This window comes from Canis lupus, chromosome 5, assembly GCF_011100685.1.
Source record: "Canis lupus familiaris isolate Mischka breed German Shepherd chromosome 5, alternate assembly UU_Cfam_GSD_1.0, whole genome shotgun sequence".
In the NCBI taxonomy this organism is placed as follows: domain Eukaryota; kingdom Metazoa; phylum Chordata; class Mammalia; order Carnivora; family Canidae; genus Canis; species Canis lupus.
This window is the reverse complement of record NC_049226.1, coordinates 12,650,876-12,670,007: the sequence shown is the minus strand read 5'-3', so window position 1 is coordinate 12,670,007 and position 19,132 is coordinate 12,650,876. Positions and strand designations below refer to the sequence as shown.

General features: G+C 52.0%; 1 protein-coding gene across 1 annotated transcript in view; it reads left to right on the top strand.

Annotated features, from left to right (window-relative positions):
- Window positions 1–19,132, top strand: part of SORL1 (sortilin related receptor 1) — a 156,851-nt gene that overhangs the window by 12,105 nt on the left and 125,614 nt on the right. The window contains exons 2-5 of the mRNA XM_038535871.1: window positions 3,365–3,481; window positions 10,904–11,029; window positions 16,675–16,836; window positions 18,215–18,282. Coding sequence (XP_038391799.1) covers window positions 3,365–3,481; window positions 10,904–11,029; window positions 16,675–16,836; window positions 18,215–18,282 — 473 coding nt within the window. The remainder of the gene's footprint in view (window positions 1–3,364; window positions 3,482–10,903; window positions 11,030–16,674; window positions 16,837–18,214; window positions 18,283–19,132) is intronic.

The window sequence follows — 19,132 nt, the reverse complement described above, 5'->3', positions numbered from 1 at the left end:
GCTTCTCTCAGTAGCAGAGTAGTTTTGAGGTTTGTTCATGTGGTGGCATAGATCAGATCGTAGGGTTTTAACAACTCTCCCAAATACCCGAAGACAGCCTCTCCCCAAACTACCACCAGTCTGATCCCAGGGACTGCCAGTAGGAAAGGGAATGGACTAGATCCATCGCTCCCAGATAAGCTGCATTATGGACACCTGGAGCGTCTCTCTTAAAAATATGAGTTCCTGGGCCCCAGGCAGAGAAGGACCTGCGTCAGTAGGTCTGGGGCGATTCTGTTATCTGGGTTGGGGAGCCCCAGACTGGGTGACCCCCCGCCCCTGCCCAGGGCATTAATGACCTGCCTGCAAGCCTAGCCGAGGCCTCAGGTACCTCCCAGACACTATTGGTTGTTTATGGCGCAGTTTCTGTGCACGGGGATTTCTGTGGCATGCGATTTTTCTCTGCCTTCTGAGGGGAGGCATCAGGCCCCTGCCTGCTTGCTTTTATGGCTCCGATTAACTGGGTTTCGTTTATCAAGCCTTTTTTAAAATTTTTATTTTATTTTTTAAGGTGTTTCACCAAGCCTGCCTTCAGCTTCCTTTGTAAGAAAGCCCTTGGACGTTCTGATGCTTGTCCTTTGCGCTGCCCTCACCCCTTCACCTCTGTTAGGATTGGTTGAGGGGCTTCATAAATCTCACGTCCTTTGAGGAGAAACACTTCAGCAAGTAGCATTGAGACCTCTTTCCCACTCTCATCACCGGAGGCTTTGTAACCTGTTCAGAGTGTGATTTGATTGTCACCTGTCAGGGGGACCGATCTGAGGTTGCCCGAGTAGAATACTCGGGGAACTCGGGCAGTTCTTCAGGTGATGAATCCTTTATCGTATCAATGTTTGCATATGTTCGCTATTTATCCCCCTCTGGTCCTAAGGGTGAGAACGTTTTTGGAGGGGAAAGACTTTTAGCCTGACTTCCCGGGACACTTGTGCTATGGGGCTTCTGATTTGTAGATGCCTCTAGATTCTTCCCAGAAACGTGAGCTGGAGGGGGAGAGGTGGGAGGACAGGAAGGCTGGAGTAAGGCATCGTCAGTGGCTGGTGGAGATTCCCTTCGCTGCTTCTCCCCGGTAGCATCCTGGGTTACATGATTTCCTTATTTCTATTTTTCGTTTGTACTTCTCTCTTGATGGATGCGCGCCTGGACTCCTCTCTGGGAACAAGAAAGAAATTTTTCTGAAAAACACCGGAGGCCTTTTTCTTTACAGAGGTCTCCTTTCAGATAGTTTTCCAAAAGCATTTGGATCCTGATCAAAATAAATGCAGGCACGTAAGAGCCGAAGCAGAGTAGTTAAGGATTAGCTCCTTTGTCGTCTTGTCTGCCAAGTTGGTGGCACAGGTGTTTCCCTTCTCCCTTATGACATCTGAGAGCACCCCAGGGAGGGGGTGGGGAATGTCGGGGCGGTGGGTGGCAGGGTGAGGAACAGAAAGGAGGTGTGGGGAGGGTTTTCTGCTGCAGAGCCTCCATAGGCAGGCAGCTCAGAGGGCACATCAGCTCAGGAGGTGAGGCCGGTGGGAGGATTCGCAGGTGGGATTGTGCAGAGGCTCCCCAGAGCCCAGAAGCTTGACGTCCTTCTGCATGTGCCCTGGACAGCTGAGGTTGGAGAGGCTTCTCCCAGACACCGCTCAGCAAGAGGGAGAGTGCACACTCCTGGTTTCTGGGGGGACTTTGTCCTGCTGCTGATGGCTAATAGCAGCGCTTGGAATTGTTAGTCTGGTCATCGGTTTGCTCTTCATACAGAGAGGGTGAAATGTTAGCTCAGGGCCTCTGAGATGCCAGCCCTCAAACTGTCCACCTACGTCGGGCGAAAGAGGAAAAAATAAAAGGAATGGAGTTGGCTTTTCAAAAAGCAAAACTGTCTAAAAGAACCATCGTCTTTTATTCCGACATAGATCCTCATTCAGCTTTTGGTGTTAAATGATCCTTTCTCACAATAATAATGGTGGTTGTGGTGGTCCTATTGCTTAGGAGGACTAGCTGCGTAACGGACAGGTCCCAGAACTGGGCTCAGTGGTGTAAAGGTCTCCCTCCCAATTGTGAGGAGCTGAAAGCAAGTGTTACTGGTTAGGGGATGGCTTTCTTTCTTTCTTTCTTTCTTTCTTTCTTTCTTTCTTTCTTTCTTTCTTTCTTTTTTTTTTTTAAGATTTTATTTATTTATTCATTAGACACACACACACACACACACACACACACACACACACACACAGAGGCAGAGACACAGGCAGAGGGAAAAGCAGGCTCCATGCAGGGAGCCTGACGTGGGACTCGATCCCAGGTCTCCAGGATCAGGCCCTGGGCCGAAGGCAACACTAAATTGCTGAGCCACCCGGGCTGCCCAGGGATGGCTTTCTCACTGAGGACGGGGGGACCTTCCTTCTTGTGGTTCTCCTCTCTCCTGGGACCCTGGAGCCCTGAGTAGAGCCTGCATTGGAGAAGAACTGGCAGGGGCTGGAGCTGGTTCCCACCTTCCCTCACGTTCGTGGACAGAACTCAGTCCCAGGCTGCACCCACCGCAAGGCAGCCTGGGCACGAGTCTACTGGGTCCTCAGGGAGCAGAGGAAACCGGTCCAGAGAACAGTAGGTCAGGCTGTGACACAGTGGCGGCTCTTTTGGTTATTGTCTTTACCTGGTGAAATAGACTTGGCCAACCAATCCGCTGTTGGCCTTTCTAATTTATTTTCATCTTGCCGGTTTACAAAACCCAGAAGTCTGGGAACGACTGTGAGCAATAATCCAAAGGTCATTTTCTGTGGTGTCCTGGAAGGTATTTCCTTACTTGGGGCACTTCAAAACTAATGAAATAAAACTCTGCCCATGATTTTTTTTTTTCCTTTTGTTCCTCCTTGTTAGGGGCTCGGGATGAGCCATGTCACCTGTCGGCTAGACAGAGCACCAGTTTGAACGGGGGTTTGAAAGCGTGTGGTCTTTCTGGCCTGTGCACTTTTTCTGAATGAGGAAGATGTGTCACTGTTTTGGTTTTAAGCCTTGGGAGGTGCATGTCCCATATACACATTATAGGGATGAAAATAACCAGCGATTGGTGATGCAAAAGACAAGAATAAAGTCATTGGTTATGCAGAGAGAGCCTGAGAAGATTTTTTGCAATCCGTTTATATCCAAAATAGCGGGGAATTCGTGTTTCTTCTTGGTGAAGTTGTGTCTTGTGGAATCTGTGCTGGAGGAAAAATAGACCACCCTGGCCCAATGCTCCAGATCTCAGAATCTTGGCTATTTCTGAGTGATGAGGAGAGAGAGAGTCTTGCTTTGGAATATCATGGTCCTCACCCATCATGGGTCCTAACTCCTGTGTCGGTTTCATCTGTTTCAGGTGAGTCTGAATGACTCCCACAATCAGATGGTGGTACACTGGGCCGGAGAGAAAAGCAACGTGATCGTGGCCTTGGCGCGGGACAGCCTGGCACTGGCAAGACCCAGGAGCAGCGATGTAAGTACTGGGGTTGGTCTAGGCCTTCTGTGTGACCCCAGGATGCCCTCCTGGAATCTGGCAGGGTTATCATGCCAGCAAAAAAATAGCGGCTAATTGGAGAATGAATGGATGGGGGTACATTCTACAAGGAAGAGGATCTGGATCATAATAAATACTCCTTGTTTGCTGAACAGAGGGTGGTGCAGTTTTGTGAGGAGATCCACGTGATGCATGATCACTTTTGTGAAGTGATAGGGTTTGATCTGGATCGTTGCGTTTGCTCTGCAAGATGCCTGAAACGCGTTCTGGGTAGATCTGCCTGGCTGCCGCAGAGACCCATGGGACCCCTTACAGTTGGGTGGTTTCTTGAATCTGATGCGGTCTTATTCTCACTTTTTTCTTTTAAGGTTTTATTTATTCACAAGAGACACAAGGAGAGGGAGAAGCAGGCTCCCTGCGGGGAGCCCGATGTGGGACTCAATCCCAGGACCCCGGGATCACAATCTGAGCCAAAGGCAGACGCTCAGCCACTGAGCCAACCAGGGGCCCCTATCCTCAATTTTCATGGTTGACCTTCTGTAGTGTTTAATAGTTTAGGTGCTTTGAAGATGTGAGACCAAGGGTCACAGACTCCAAGATCTGTGGGAAACCAGGTGGGTAGCGGCAGGGGAAGCTGCCTCCACATTCAAAGCAGTCTTTCTTCCACATAGGAAAGTGGTCTCTCCCATTCTTCTTGAGCTCTATGGCCTTCTGGGACAATGTGTCATTTTCCTGCTTTGGTGGAGATACAGGTTCAAGAAGCATTCACCTGTATGTAATTTGAGTGTGGTGATTGAGCCTGGTCTCTGTGTCCAACAGACACTGGGAAGGAGAAAGGACTTTGATGCTTGCGAGGGGCTGCTGTCCATCTTGACTCTGGTTGCTACATAGGGCCCAGTGGTGTTAGATCTGATTTCCGAGAGAAGCTCAGAGGTCTGGGTTTTTAGGTGAAAACTGCTGAGTCTTACCAGTTGGCAGCCAATATATAGTCTTTACAAATATCTGGTGAGCCAAGTACAATACGTACGAGGGCCAGAGCCGGTCCTTGTGTCCCAAGTGGCAGCCCCTGCTCCAGACTTCCCCTTATGGGAAGAGGAACAGCCCCGGCCTTGGGTCAGGGACTGCTGTGGTGGCAGGGTGAAGCTGCGAGCAAGGAAACACACTATAGAGCTTTGTTCATTCAACTCTGCGCTCCGGCCAGAGGAAACCCCCTGGTGGATTTGCTAGCGTGGTCACATTGGCCTGAAAGACACACTTGCGGCTCTTGGGTATGGATTTGGTCTCTGCAAGGTCCCTCTCTGTGTATCCGCTGTCTGAGTTGCCTGTGCTCTGAGGTGTGGGTGTTGGGAGGGAGCATGGGGGGCTGTTGACTAGTGGGTTCAGTGGGGCAGCCACAGGCAGAAGACAGTAGAAGGGCTACTATAATGCCCAGCTTTGTCCAGTGTGGCCGCGGAGCAGGGGCTGGTGGGAAACCACTGTCACTGACAGCCAGTTTGGATGTAGTGCTCAGGAGCAGGGCTGGACTTATTTGAGGCAGTGGCTTTGGCCTGTTTATTTTTAAAGATTTTGTTTATTCATGAGAGACACACAGAGAGAGAGAGAGAGGCAGAGACCGAGAGGCAGAGACCCAGGCAGAGGGAGAAGCAGGCTCCCTGCAAGGATCCTGATGTGGAACTTGATCCCAGGACCCTAGGGTTACAAACTGAGCCAAAGCAGACACTCAACCACTGAGCCACCTAGGTGTCCGTTGGCTCATTTATAAATGCGATTAGTGCAAGCACAGGTGGCAGCATATGGATGCTGTTGGTCCCATGAGGTCCATAGGCACCTGTGTCTCTACTCATCAGCAGTCACAGCCTGTACACCCGTACATAGCTACCCTTTTTGAGCACAGGAAATTGCTATGTGCCCTACTGTGTTGAGAAATCCACCTTAGGTTTTCTTTTACACTTAAAAAATTCTTTGTCTAGATAGTTTTTTTTTTTTTTTTTTTTTTAATGAGACAGGTAAAAGGCCTTAACCACTGTTTTATGGCTTTGCTGGACAAACAGGAGCCTCGAGACATTCAGTGTCCTGCCTGAGGTCACACAGCGTGGCTCATGAGAGCCGATCACGTGCCCGCTGTGTGAGGGTGCCGTGTTGCTGGCGTGACCCATGTGTCTGAGCCCTGCATCCTGGGAGCCTCCTCAGGCCGGGGTGAACCAAGATGGTTGGTCTCCCCGGGTATTGCCAGTCTGCCCAAACCCCTTTCTCACCCTGTCTAAATATTTGGATGTACCTAACTGAGGAGTCATTGAACATTTGTTGTGCTACACCATTCTGTAATGAAATACACGATAAGATTACACGGAAAGGAAACGCCATGCTTGGAGATAATAGATGGGAGTGGCAGAGATTTCCCCCGTCCGTACACAAGCTGCATTAAAGACTTGGCAGCTAAAACGGAGATGTTCTGATGTGAAAAAGTTAACGCAAAAATAAATTATGACTCAGAGGCCGGAGTTGGTGGTGCCGGCGTAGTAGCAATCCCGCTTTTCTTGAAGGAAGACTCAGAGCATGGTTCATAAGACCCCATCAGCAGTCCAGAAGGGAAGGGACCTGTGTAAGTGAGGAACTCTCTGCGAGTTGGAGAATGGCCAAGTCATGCATATTCAGTGTATAAGAAAGGGGATGGATCTGGAAACTGGAATCCCGGAAGGTTTGCTTTTCAAAAGAAAAAAAAAAAACGAATAATGTCCTGATGAACTCGTTGCAAGTCTGATTCCATGAGGAATGGCAACTGCATTCCGAAAAGAATGCCATCTTTTCCTTCTGCTAAGTCTGGTAGATGAAAGGAGACATCTACTGAAAGGAGACAGTAGGTATTATCTCGATCCTACCCATGTCTTTGTTTCTGCCCTCTCCTGACATAGTTTGCAAGGTACTCAGGTGCAACATAATTGGCCAAGGAGCTCTCCAGAGATGGTGTCCACGGGAAGACCAGACCCAAACCAGGGAAGGCTTCAGGAATGGTAGGACTCGCTGCCTTTGCACCCAGAGTGGCGTGACGTTATGATTGATGCCCCCCTGCCTGCCCCCCAGGATTGACCGGGGAGCAGGGCCAGTACTTGCTAGCTTGCTAACAGGGCGGAACTGGGTAGCCCGTGGAGCTGGTGTCTGGCTGAGCTCTGGCTCTGAAATCACAATGCCTGGGGTTGAATCCTGGCTCTGCTGTTCATTAGCAGTCTGACCTTGAGCCAAGTCATTAACCTTCTGTTGGTCTTCTCATCTATCAGTGAGATGGTGCTTATAAAACCTTGCTCCCCAAAGTATGGTCTGTGGATCAGCAGCCAGGGGCGTTTCTGGGAGCTGGTTAGAAAGGCTGAATCTCAGGCTCTTCTCCAGACGCCCTGAGTCAGAGTCTGCATTTTGACTTACGTTGCGCTGGATGACCCGTAGGCATATTACTGATTTTTTTTTTAAGAGTTTATTTATTCGTGAGACACACACACACACACAGAGAGGCAGAGACACAGGCAGAGGGAGAAGCAGGCTCCCTGTGGGGAACCTGATGTGGGACTCGATCCCAGGACCCCGGGATCACAACCTGAGCAGAAGGCAGATGCTCAACCACTGAGCCACCCAGGCGCCCTGGGTATTGCCATTTGAGAAGCACTGGTGCGAAGGACTCAGAATGGGGCCAGATAAGGACAGGTTTCCGTACATTTCAACCCTTCTTTCCTTCCTCCCCGTATCTGCTGTCCCTTCTGCCATTTCCCCTCCTTCTCTTCCTTCTTGTTATTATTACACTGTATTAAAATACAGGATAAAGAATTTAAAACCACTCACCTGGGGGTACCTGGGTGGCTCAGTGGTTGCGCACCTGCCTTCAGTCCAGGACGTGATCCCAGGGTCCCAGGATCGAGTCCCACTTCGGGCCCCCGCAGGAAGCCTGCTTCTCCCTCTGCCTGTGTCTCTGCCCCTCAATCTCTGTGTCTCTCATGAATAAATAAAATCTTTAAAGAAAAACTCACTCACATGGAAGGGCCAACTTTATAGGTGAATCCGTGATGTAAGTAGCTACTCTAAACTAGCTAGTGACTAGTTAGTGACTCCTCCTATTCTTTAGGGAGTAAGTAGTGTCTTAGAGAAGTCGGAGAGGACTGCTCAGTGCAAAAACCTGTGCCCAGACGAGGAAAAACACTAATGGAATCAGAAAATGAGCAAGTATAGGATGTTTGCCTAGATTCCCCTGGAGATCATAGTGGGCAGTGAGCCAGCAACCTAGTGCTCCCTGGGGACTGAAGCACCACACCTGGGGTGCGGTGTGGAGGCCATGAGGCCATCAGCCCACCTGGCATTGTCTGAGCAGGGTGGATAGCTGTGCACAGCCCTGAGCTTGGTGTTTGCCGTATGGAGCTTAGGATCTAGGTTAATCCAATAAAAATAAGAATTATGAGGACAGGATAAAAATATGCGTTGGGATTGTTCGGCCTGGGAAGAGAAGGGAGGTTGATGAGTCGTTTACAAGAGTCTTGAGGCATAGGATGGACCCCTGCATGCTTGCTCTGAACTTCTATTACGTGTAAGTCCTAAAGGAATGGGGATCATTTATGGGTGCGTATTAAGGGACAGCTTTTTGAGAGTGAGGACTGTTGTATCTCTGAGTGTGAGTGTGGCTGAGAATCTCAGGAAGGATCTGTGTTTTGTTAAAGTTCGTGTCGTGCCCCTTCTTTCCTGCACTTCCTTCCACTGCCTGGCCTGGAGACCCAGTATATATGAGCTTCCCTTTTTCCAGAGCACCACACCTGGGGTGCGGTGCAAGAGAGCGTTCTGTACAAGAGAGCGTTCTCCCAGAAGGGTGACTTGGCAAGAGTGGGAAGACAAAGGGGCCAGGGACTTGAACCCATTATCTTTTGTCACTTCCTAGCCGTATGACCTTGGGATGCTCATTAACTTCTCTGAGTCTTGGTTTTACCATCTCTTACCTGGAAATCATTCATTCACTGATTCACTGATTTCATTCATGTCACTCTCTTTTTGTTCATCTATGGGACACATTCATTTACGTTGCTCTGTGGTTTATAAATGATGTTTAATTCTGGAAATCTTTACTGAGTAGGTGCGATGTTCTGGGTACCTCGAGGGAGGCAAAGACAAGTCTAGCTCAAAGAATTTTTAAAGATGAAGAGCAATGATATATACTGGAAAATCCTATGGTAATACGATTTATTACCACATTTGTGCTTCTGAGGAGGTAACTCATAGTGGATTATCCATTTGGGGATGTTGGAGCGGGAGGGGGCCGAGTTTCCCTTTTGAGAAGCCATTAGTTCACTACGTGTGATCTCTGAACCTAGCAGGGACTCTCAGTGTCCATCCCGGGCCAGGAGAATGGATGCCAGAAGGTACCACTTTGTCTTTTTACCCACTCAAATCATCTGTAACTTCTTAACCGGCTGCATTTCTGAAGCTGGATGGCAGCCCCTTCCTGCGTGCTTGGCCGTTGGGAACACACGCAGTGTGTAAGCACGAGCGTTCGTAATGGGGTCCCTTCCACTCTGGCCCCGACATTGGCAGAGGCACTCTCTGTGCTCTTCTAACCTTGACATCTAATAAAGACTAATGCCCTGCATATGTTCTCCGTTCCCTCTGGACCTGCCCTGTGTGGTTCATTGTTTGCAAGGATTCTTGTTTACAAACATTTGTACATTTACAGCATGTGTGAAGGCCACGTCTTTGTATATCTGGTGTTTAGCCCAGCCCCCGGCTTGTGACAAACCCTTAAAATGTGCTTGCTGTTGGGCAGCCCGGGTGGCTCAGCGGCTTAGGGCCGCCTTCAGCCCAGGGCCTGATCCTGTAGACTTGGGATTGAGTCCCACGTCGGGCTCCCTGCATGGAGCCTACTTCTCCCTCTGCCTATGTCTCTGCCTCTCTCTCTCTCTGTGTCTCTCATGAATAAATAAGTAAAATCTTTAAAAAAAAAATGTGCTTGCTGTTGCATCAATGGGCATTGGCAGTGCTACCTTTTCTGGGTTTCGTCCAGCTGTTCCTATTCTTGTTGGAATTCACCTGTCCTTCTTTCTTTAGAACTTACCTCCATCCTAAGTATCATTAATATTCTCTTCATCCATCAGGCTTGTTTTTAATCCGCTGATTATGTTAATTGCACGTTGACTTAGGTGGTAAGTCCAGGTGCAAAATACCTGATGGCTTCTATCCCGCCATCTATTACCTGAGGTCTAAGTGATGGCTTTGGGATTTCTGGCTTTGGAGGCAGGCAGCCTGGATCACAGCTCCACGCCGTTCCTCCCCTTCTCTGTTTCTCTGGCAAGAAATGAATCCCACAAGCCCTCCGCTGCCTTACCTGTAAAGTGATTTTAATAACTGCATTTGCTGCCACGCAGGGCTGTGGGGAGAGCTACCTGAGTTCGCTCCCACGGAGGGAGCGGCACGGTATCTGGCACCTGGGAAGCACTCAGGGAGCGACAGTTACTTGTATGCACCGTGGTTACCAGGTAGCCAGAGGCCCAGAAGCAGGAGAGCAGCAGTGCTTGCCGGCAGGTGCCCAGCTGTGGCTGTCCTCCCGTGTTGTAGTGTCCGTGCTGGGGCAGGGGGTCTCGTACCTAAGCATTTAACCTCCGTGCTTTTTTTTTTTTTTTAAGATTTTATTGATTTATTCATGAGAGACAGAGAGAGAGAGAGAGAGAGAGGCAGGCAGAGAGGCAGGCAGAGAGGCAGAGACACAGGCAGAGGGAGAAGCAGGCTCCATGCAGGAAGCCCGACGCGGGACTCGATCCCGGGTCTTCAGGATCAGGCTTTGGGTCGAAGGCGGTGCTGAACCGCTGAGCCACCCGGGCTGCCCAACCTCCGTGCTTATTTGATCTCTCCACGCTTCTTTCTCATCCCTCGGGCTTCTCCGGGGAGGCTGGGGAGGGTTTTCTTGCTCATCTTCTGCTGTGCTGTAGGAACAGAATGTCCCAGCAGAGGGGTGAAGAATTAGATTACCTTTTGGGGATATTTCAACAGGTGGCAAAACAAGTTCCCGGTCCCTGCCCCGTCCTGTCTGCCCCTGGATGTAGTGTGTTAGGCACTGAACTCAGCCGCGGGGAGGAGGTCATGGTCGCTGCCATCCGTGGGTGCTCCCCACCCCCGCCAGCCAGGGGGCATCTTGGCCTCAGAAGGGAACCTGTGGATTGCAGGCTCCTTGCCCCCACAAGCTTGGGGCAGGGGCGGCTGGAGAGGTGCCCTGCCTCCCCTTGGCGCATCCTCTCTCCTCACCGGTCGCGTCCTGACACCAGGGACCTAGCGGGAGCCACGTGCGGGACCCAGGGCGGGACGTGCACAGGTGGGGGCAGAGCCGCAGCTCTTCAGCCTCATTCCTCACCAGCCCTTCTTCGCCCTCTCCTCCTCCCAATCCAGGTGTACGTGTCTTACGACTACGGAAAATCATTCAAGAGAATTTCCGAGAAGTTGAACTTCGGCGAGGGAAACAGCAGCGAAGCGGTGATCGCCCAGTTCTACCACAGCCCCGCGGACAACAAGCGCGTAAGGAGGCGGGCCCTCCCGCCGTGACGTCATGGGGCTGCACCCCAGGGTGATCGCCCTGCCCAGGGGGCGCCGGGAGAGGCAGCGCGCCCCGTAGCCGGGGGCTGTTTTTCTGCTGTCCTGGGAGTTTGGCAGGACACGGTTCTTAGGGCAGAGCCGGGTACCGGCCGGGCAGGATTTCTGGGCAGACAGTGTCAGGCTGAAGCACAGGAAACCCCCAACCGGTGGACTGCCCGACTCACAGGTGGGAGAAATGGGACCCGGGTCTACTGGGCCCCTCACCGCCGCCGTCCAGTGCAGGTCATCCAGGGTGCCTGCCCAATGCCCGGTTTCATTGGCATCACCAGCGCCTGTGTGTATGCACGCGTGTGCGCACCCCCTCCCTCCAGCCCCTAACGGTATAGGAAAGAACACCAAGGCCAGGGAGTACGTACTGCTGTGCCTCTTGACTTGTTTTCCCAGCTGGCTGGCCTGGCTTTGTCTCTGCAGTAGAACCCGGGCAGTTTGATTTGGAGGAAGCATTGATTCGAGATTGCCCTGGGCCTCCGGAGAGGTGGAGGGAGAGGTGGAGGGGGAGGCGGACACAGTTGCCGGGAGGGCAGGAACCAGGCAGCCTGCAAGGCTGGGTAGCTTTAGCTTGCAGAGTTGTATTTGATTGCTTTCTTCGCCACTCTGGTGGGCCGTAGCACGCTCAGGAAACCCTGAGATGAGGGTAGCTGCTGCTCGTGGCTCATCTGTGGCTCATCCGGCAAGGAACAAGATCCACAGGGTCCTCTGGCCAGGTGCCCCCCGCCACCCCCCCAAGCACTGGCGTCTCAGGTTGCCTGTATTCAAAATATTTAGCCACTGGAATGGCACCGACCAATCAGAGCAGACCCCGTCTGGAGGGAGCTGGGTCCTGAAGGCCACCCTGCCTGGCCAGGCATTAACCTTTTAGTTGCTGGATTGTGAACAGGCCTTGGGGAAGGGGCCGGGCCACTTGGTCCTTAGGAGAGGCCCCTTCTGGGTTTCAAGGAAGCAGCTATTTACTAATGGGTATAGAAGCAATTGTTTTCTGGTATTTGTTTGTTTTTAATTAGAGCAGCAGTTAGGTACAGCTCCCCTCTTACCTAACTCACTCCACGATGAAAAGCAAGAAAGAGGTGTGGGAGGGAATTGACTCTGTAGACAAGACTGCCAGCCCTCTGTACCGCCTCTCCCCACTGTACTTGGTCAGGCAGGCCTGGCACTTGGGGCTCCCAGAGTTGGGTGAGGCCCTGCCGCTCGCTTTGCTCTTGGCTTCTGAGAGGTGAGGATCCCTGCCTCAGGGTCCAGCCTGCTGGCTGGCTTTGCCACCTCTCCCAGGGCTCAGATCTGTACACCCCCTGCCTCCAGGAAGCAAATCACATTCCGATTACTCACCTTGTCAGGATGGTACCTGTTGATTATTATTACCATTGTCTTTACACATTGTCTCAGAGCTAACTCTTACTGCATCTGTGGCTTTGGAACCATCCCATGGTCCGTCTGGAATCTTCCTTTTCAGCTCCATCTGCCCCGTCCTCACCTCCTACCACAAGGGCACAGATGTCTGCAAGCAGGTCCCGACTTCCTTCCTGCTTGTCATGGGTTGTGGTGAGCAGCTGCTAGGCCCACACACATGTCTGAATAGTCAGAAGACAGGAAAGATGATGTTCTGGGCTTGCAGAGCAGGTGGGGTGCAGGGGGAGCGGGGCTTTTGGAGTATGAGGTCTGGAGAAGGAGCAGGCCAGGGGCCAGGGTGCTGGGACAAGCAAGACGAGAACGCCAGGGATGGTTGTCAAGGAGTTGGGGGTACTAGAAGGGCCAGGTATGCCTGCAGCCTGGGTCCCCCTATGTGGGAGGTGGTGCATCTTGGGCTTCACATGGGAGAGACGGACATGCTTTGGCGTCGGTGAGGAGATGGAAGCGGAGCCGCCTTCTTGGAGAACCTAGTGACAGGTGGAGCGCAGGCCTGGAGCAGGCTGAGTGGGGTTGGAGACGCAGCATTCTCTGCTGAGTTTCTAGTTCCCCAAAGAAGGGCGTTACCCCTTCCTAACTTCTCAGGAAGGAAACCGTGACTCTTACTGTGCCAGTTACTTCTGTTACGTTTGCCTTTGTCCTTTGGAAGGCACATTGCCTCACCAGACCTACCACTTCCTGAGAAACTTCACACAGGCCGGGTGCCTTGCCGTCAACACCGCCAGGGTGCTGGGCTCAGGCACATCCCCCATGTGAAGATGTTGGGGGTGCTGTCAAGGAGAGTGGTTTGAGATGGTCGAAATGACCGTTAGCAGCTGCTTAGAAAGGTGAGGATGTCACGCAAGGGCCACGTGGAAGTCTGAGGGGATGTGTGCCTGTGGAAGGAGAAGGGAAGTGCTGGTTAGGCAAGCAGCTCTGGTCCAGTGGTTTTCTTTGCAATGGAGATGGAGTGGCTCTGGGGTCACGTGAGTGTTTGGGTCTATTTTCGCACCTGCTGGCAGCCCCACTTCCTTCTTCTCAGCCTTGTGTGCTGCCTCCCTGAAGCAGTGCGCGGCCCTGGCCACCTGGCAGTGCTGCCGGCCCCACAGCGCACCCGAGGTCAGCCATGCAGTACGTCTGGGCTCCTTACAAAAGGTCCCAGAGTGTGTGCAGCCAGGCTTCCCAGCCTTGAGAGGTGGTCCCCCCCACCAGCCTTTGTTTTCACCTTCTGGAGGTATATTCCTTCATTGCCTCCTCTGTCCTTCCTCTTGTCTTCGTGCCCACTCAGACCTGGAGAGAATTGCTTAGGCTAACGTGGAGGTGCATTCTGTAGCTTATTTTAGGTTTCTGGAGGTATCAGTATTTTAAGAGGAAACATCGTGTGAAGCCAAAAGCTGGAATATTCAGTGATTGCAAACAGGGTGGGAGAGATGGGGGTGTCTGAGGATACTTCTGAAATCACACAGTTTAGGAAGTCACCTGAGAGGTCAGCTCTGCCAGCAAATCTGTGGGGCTGGCCTGGAGTAGCCTGGACAGGCAGGCAGTCTAGGGACCTAAGGGCAGAGTGGGACCTGCTGGATCTCCTGTTACGTGCACTTCCTATTATGTAACAGCCGGGCCTGACCGAGGACTGGGGATTAAGAGGTTGATCAGAGGAGTAAAGACTTCACGGGGTACTTGGGGTTGGAAATGGAGCTTCGAGGACGGGCATGATTCCTGTAGCTGAGCACAGCTGGTGGTGTCCTCGACGGGGAGAAGGCTGTGGGTGAGAGATTTCAGGGTGCCAGCGTGGGGTTTCTGTGCAGGCAGCGCAGAGTCCCCTTCTTGGGTGGAGGGTTTGCACTGAGGCGTTCCGAGTTACCAGGCAGGCCCCCAGCTGAAGATGGAGGAGTTTGCTTTCTCAAAACCTCCAGGACTGTAGGGAGCTGTGGAAGGATCTTTGAGTAGGGGACTTGCTGTAAATAGAGTCTCCTAGGGGGGATCCCCTGGGTGGCTCAGCAGTTGAGCTCTGCCTTTGGCCCAGGGCGTGATCCTGGAGTCCCAGGATCGAGTCCTGCATCGGGCTCCCTGCATGGAGCCTGCTTCTCCCTCTGCCTGTGTCTCTGCCTCTCTCTCTGGGTCTCTCATGAATAAATAGTAAAATCTTAAAAAAAAAAATAGAGTCTCTTAGGGAAGCATGTGTCCTAGCAAGATGCAGGGTGGATTAGAGAGGGCTCAGCAAGTAATGAGGGGGGTGGGTCATGGAATATAGATAATAAAGTTGCCCAGTGACTCAGCCAGACTTTGTGTCACCCTCTGAATGTTCCACACCCTGCCAAGCCCTGGAAGGCACAAGATGGACTGGAAGCCCAGCGCCTGGCTCCAGTTTGCTCGTGGGCCCCAGAAGGGAGTGGGCCGTACTGGTGGCACTGGGGATAAACAGGAGAACAGAGACCATGAAAAGGAAAACATAACTGGGTGTGTGGCAGCAGGGAGTGGGGCCGAGGCAAGGCAGTGGCCTGAAAACCCAGCTCGCATTGTGAGAATGCAGGCTGGGAGCAGGTGGGTGGTATGTTGAGAACTAGGGACCTGGCGGGAGGGCCTCGGAGGACTCAGTTCTGGCCATGCTGAAGCTTCTTGGCGCATCAGAGGGGCCATGCCGAGGAGGGCAGAAGTCAGGGTTCGACCGGGCAGCAGGGAGTGGATGAAGGCAGGGAAGGAGCCAGAGGAGAGGTCCAGGGCAGAGTGGTCAGGTGTGGGGCAGGGAGGCCTGGCAGGAGACCGAGTGGCAGGAGGGCCAGGGGAGGGAGCTGCCACCCAGGCTTGGGGGGAGGGGAAGAGAAGAGGCACCTGACTGAGCCCAGGGGCGTGGTGTGATCCCTAAGCATTAGGTTCAGGAAATCCTGCCTCTTTGTTGGAGGAAGAGAAGAAAGGATTGGTGAAGCATTAAGGGGTGGGCTCTGACCCAGCCGACATCGCCCTAGATGCTGCCTCCTGGGTCACCGTGGCCACTTGACCTCTGGATGCTTCAGTGTCCTTATTAGTAAAGGAGGATAACACTCTACCTAACGCGCTGACTGGCTGCGCAGACCAGAGGGCGAAATGAGCTAAGCCATGCGCAGGTCATCCACTCACATGCTACGTGTCCTAAGAAGTGTTCCTGACACATCTGTTTTCTTTAAATAAACTCTACACCCAACATGGGGCTTGAACTCATGACCCCGAGATCAGGAGTCCCAGGCTCCACCTTCTGAGTCAGCCGGGCGCCCCTGTTGTGGACGCATTTGGCCGTGATCACGAACGATGTGACGATAATTTCTATACCTGGCTTACGTGATTTTTAGATCTTCAAATGTGAGACCCTTAGAAGCCATGGAATAGATTTCTGGAGAAATCTTTTCAGACTGAGAGCACTCCCTTCCCTAGGCACATGTTAAGTTGAATGGCCTTGGCCCTGGTTCCCCTGGAGAACTCCTGAGGTTGGCAGTCACTCTGCAGTCACACTGGTCCAGAGCCTAAGTAAGGTGAAACCCCTGCTCGCCAGGGCTCTCCCTGCTGGGCCCACAGCGAGTCGGCCGGCCCTGCTGGCAGCTTGGACCTCAGAGCTGCCCTGTCACCTGGCTGGCTCATCTTCCTACATGGGAGTGGTTGTAGGGATTTTCCTGGAAAGACATGCCCCGTAGGTGCCCAGGGGATGGAGAGAGAGAAGCCGTCTGGTCTGTGTGCAATTTGTTTTTAATATTTATTTATTCATGAAAGACACAGAGAGAGAGGCAGAGACATAGGCAGAGGGAGAAGCGGGCTTCCTGCGGGGACCCCGATGGGGACTCCATCCAGGGACCCTGGGATTACGACTTGAGACAAAGGCAGACGCTCAACCACTGAGTCACCCAGGTGTGGGCAGCCAGTCTGAAGAGGGGGACTTCTCTGTCCCAGCTACCAACAGCCAGCCACCCTCTGGTTGTGCCTGAATGACTTGCTGGAGCATGAGAATGGCCAGGTCAGTTGAAAGGAAAAAAATAGAGAGGCTTGTCTCGCTCTGTTACCCGGTTAAAGGGGAGCCTGTCCTGCACCCCCTCTTTCCCTGAGCCTTGCTTGGTGTGCACGAGGAGATGGAGAGGAAGCTGTGTTGAGTCTCCGCGGCGGGGGCCAGTGTTGGGCGGCCCTGGCCAGGTCCCGCTCTGAGCTCTTCTGTTTTTCTCTTGCAGTACATCTTTGCAGACGCTTATGCCCAGTACCTCTGGATCACCTTTGACTTCTGCAACACCCTCCAAGGCTTTTCCATCCCGTTCCGGGCAGCTGATCTCCTTCTGCATAGCAAGGCCTCCGACCTCCTCCTGGGCTTTGACAGGTCTCACCCCAACAAGCAGGTAAGAGAGCTCCTGGAACACAGTCAGGTGCGGCTTCTCGAGTTTTCTGTTCTGGCCCTGTGGATTAGGTGTCCTTTGAGTGACCTCCCCAGCCCCTCCCTCCTCCTCTCCCCAGCTTTGCCTTTGTACTATTTCACTTCCCAGGGCTGAGAAAAACTGTATCTCCCTGGCATGCTCAGTCTGCGTCCTGGCCAGGGGTGCCATGACAAACGCTCGGTAGGCCCTGTTAGTTAAACATCATACTCTTCTCAGCGTAGATATGCCTTTGTGGGTTTTTGGGTGAGTTGGCGGGGGTGGGGTACATCGAAGCTCTGGAAATTAATCCAAGAGAGCCAGCTAAAGAAATCTGGAGTCTGAGCTCTGCTGGGACCTCTTACTGAGTTTCTGTTCTACGTTTCCCGTCTTCCACCTTAAACACACTGCTTTTGTACCATTTATTTGAACTTGCCATTAACTTTAATTTTTTTCCTGTGTGTGTGTGTGTGTGCATATAATATAAATGTGTGTATTTTTCTCCTTAAATTTGGATTTAAAGGAATGCGAGATGGGGAGAGAGCCCAAGTAGGATTTATATCTCAAGGTTGAAACTTGGCAAATGGAGACTGTTGGTCTGATATAATCCCATGAAACCCGTAGGATCGGGTTAACTGAGTTTTGAGCGGTTGGCTCAGAGGAACCCTGGAACATTTCTTTTTCTTTGCAGGCTGTTTAACCAAAACATGATCTGTTTCCCTTTACATGCCTGAGGGAAGAACCCAAGTATGGAGTGGGTCGGTTTACCAGTGTAGGTGGATTCATGTTGTTTTTGGTCTTCTGGCGCTTAGTACATGGTCACCAGGGCCAGAGGAACTCTCAGGTGATGTGTCTGGAAGCTCAGGGGCTGTGGCGGAGATCGGCAAGTCGGTCACTCGTGGCCTTATGCTTCGTATTCAGGCAATGCCCCCTGGTGCTCTTTGCCTCTGCACTTAGCCAGCGTCCTCTCTGTTCACCTTCGATCACCGTGGCCCACTAACGGGTTTTTCAGGACGCCGTTTCCCACTCAAGAAAGTAGAGTGTCATCCTTTTGTTTTTACTATCCGTGAGGGCTAATCTTGAGTGAACTGTAATTTCTGATGATCCGTAAATGGAAGACAAGACCCATTTTTCCTTGCCATCATTCCTGAGGCCTTTGTAACCGCAGAGAGGGACATGAGGGTGGGAATCTGGCCTTCCCTCCCTGCCATTGTTGGCGTTTGGAGGGACTGAGCCGGCCTTGGCAACCTCCGGGCCTGTCTTCACGGATAGTGTGTTATCTACGGCGGGGGTTTGATGGCCAGGCCATCTGGGCTGTGCCTGCCTCTTGCATCCTCATCCCGTCATGTCCTTTTGGTCTTTGCAGCTGTGGAAGTCTGATGACTTTGGCCAGACCTGGATCCTGATTCAGGAACACGTGAAGTCCTTTTCTTGGTAAGTCATCTACTTCCTGAAGAAGTTTGAATTACATAATCACCTTTCTTTGGTTGTGGCTCCTTCGTGGAGGACAGACCTGCCCCCACCTGAAATGTGGAGTGTGTGGTTCAGGAAAGGCATGTTCCAGACCTGGGAAGTAGGGCTTCAGGTACGACACACTCACCGTGCAGGGTGGTGGGGGATGAGACAGGAAGGTTATTTGTGAGAGAAGTGACAGAGCTTTTGCATTTTTCAATCCATCAGGGAACCCAGGGGAATCTCGAAGCACTTGCATGGATTTGAATTTCTAAAGACCTTCACTCTTCGAGCATGATAACAAAAGTGGGGATTTTTCTCTGTATAAAATTTATTCACTTGTTCATTCATAACGTTATTTTTTGGGAGGATGTCTGCTGAATATAAAACATGCTAGATGCTTTAGGGTAGAAGTTGAATAATTTATGGATCTAGTTATTAAGGAGACTGCAGCTTAGGTGGTAAGAAATGACATTTTGTGCATGTAACACTCATCATGAAAGCAGCACAGATTGCACGGACGTAGCGGGAGAAGCCAGAGGAGGGACATAGTCTTTCCAGATGGGAGGACTGCACACAGCTCCTCAGAGGTGGCTGCCGTTGAGCCAGGACGTATCCGAGGGGCGTGGAGGTGTGCAGGGCGGGGATTGCAGACAGGAATAGAATGGCCAAAGGCAGAGACCAGGCACCGTGGCACTTGGGTGGAGAACACACAGTCTTACTTCTGAACAGTGTGTTGGGTGAAGTTTGGGAAGGGACGTCGTGATCCGAATCTGCAGTGCTCAGTAAAGGAATCTGGACCGAATTGTGAAAGCAGTGAGGAGCCACTGAA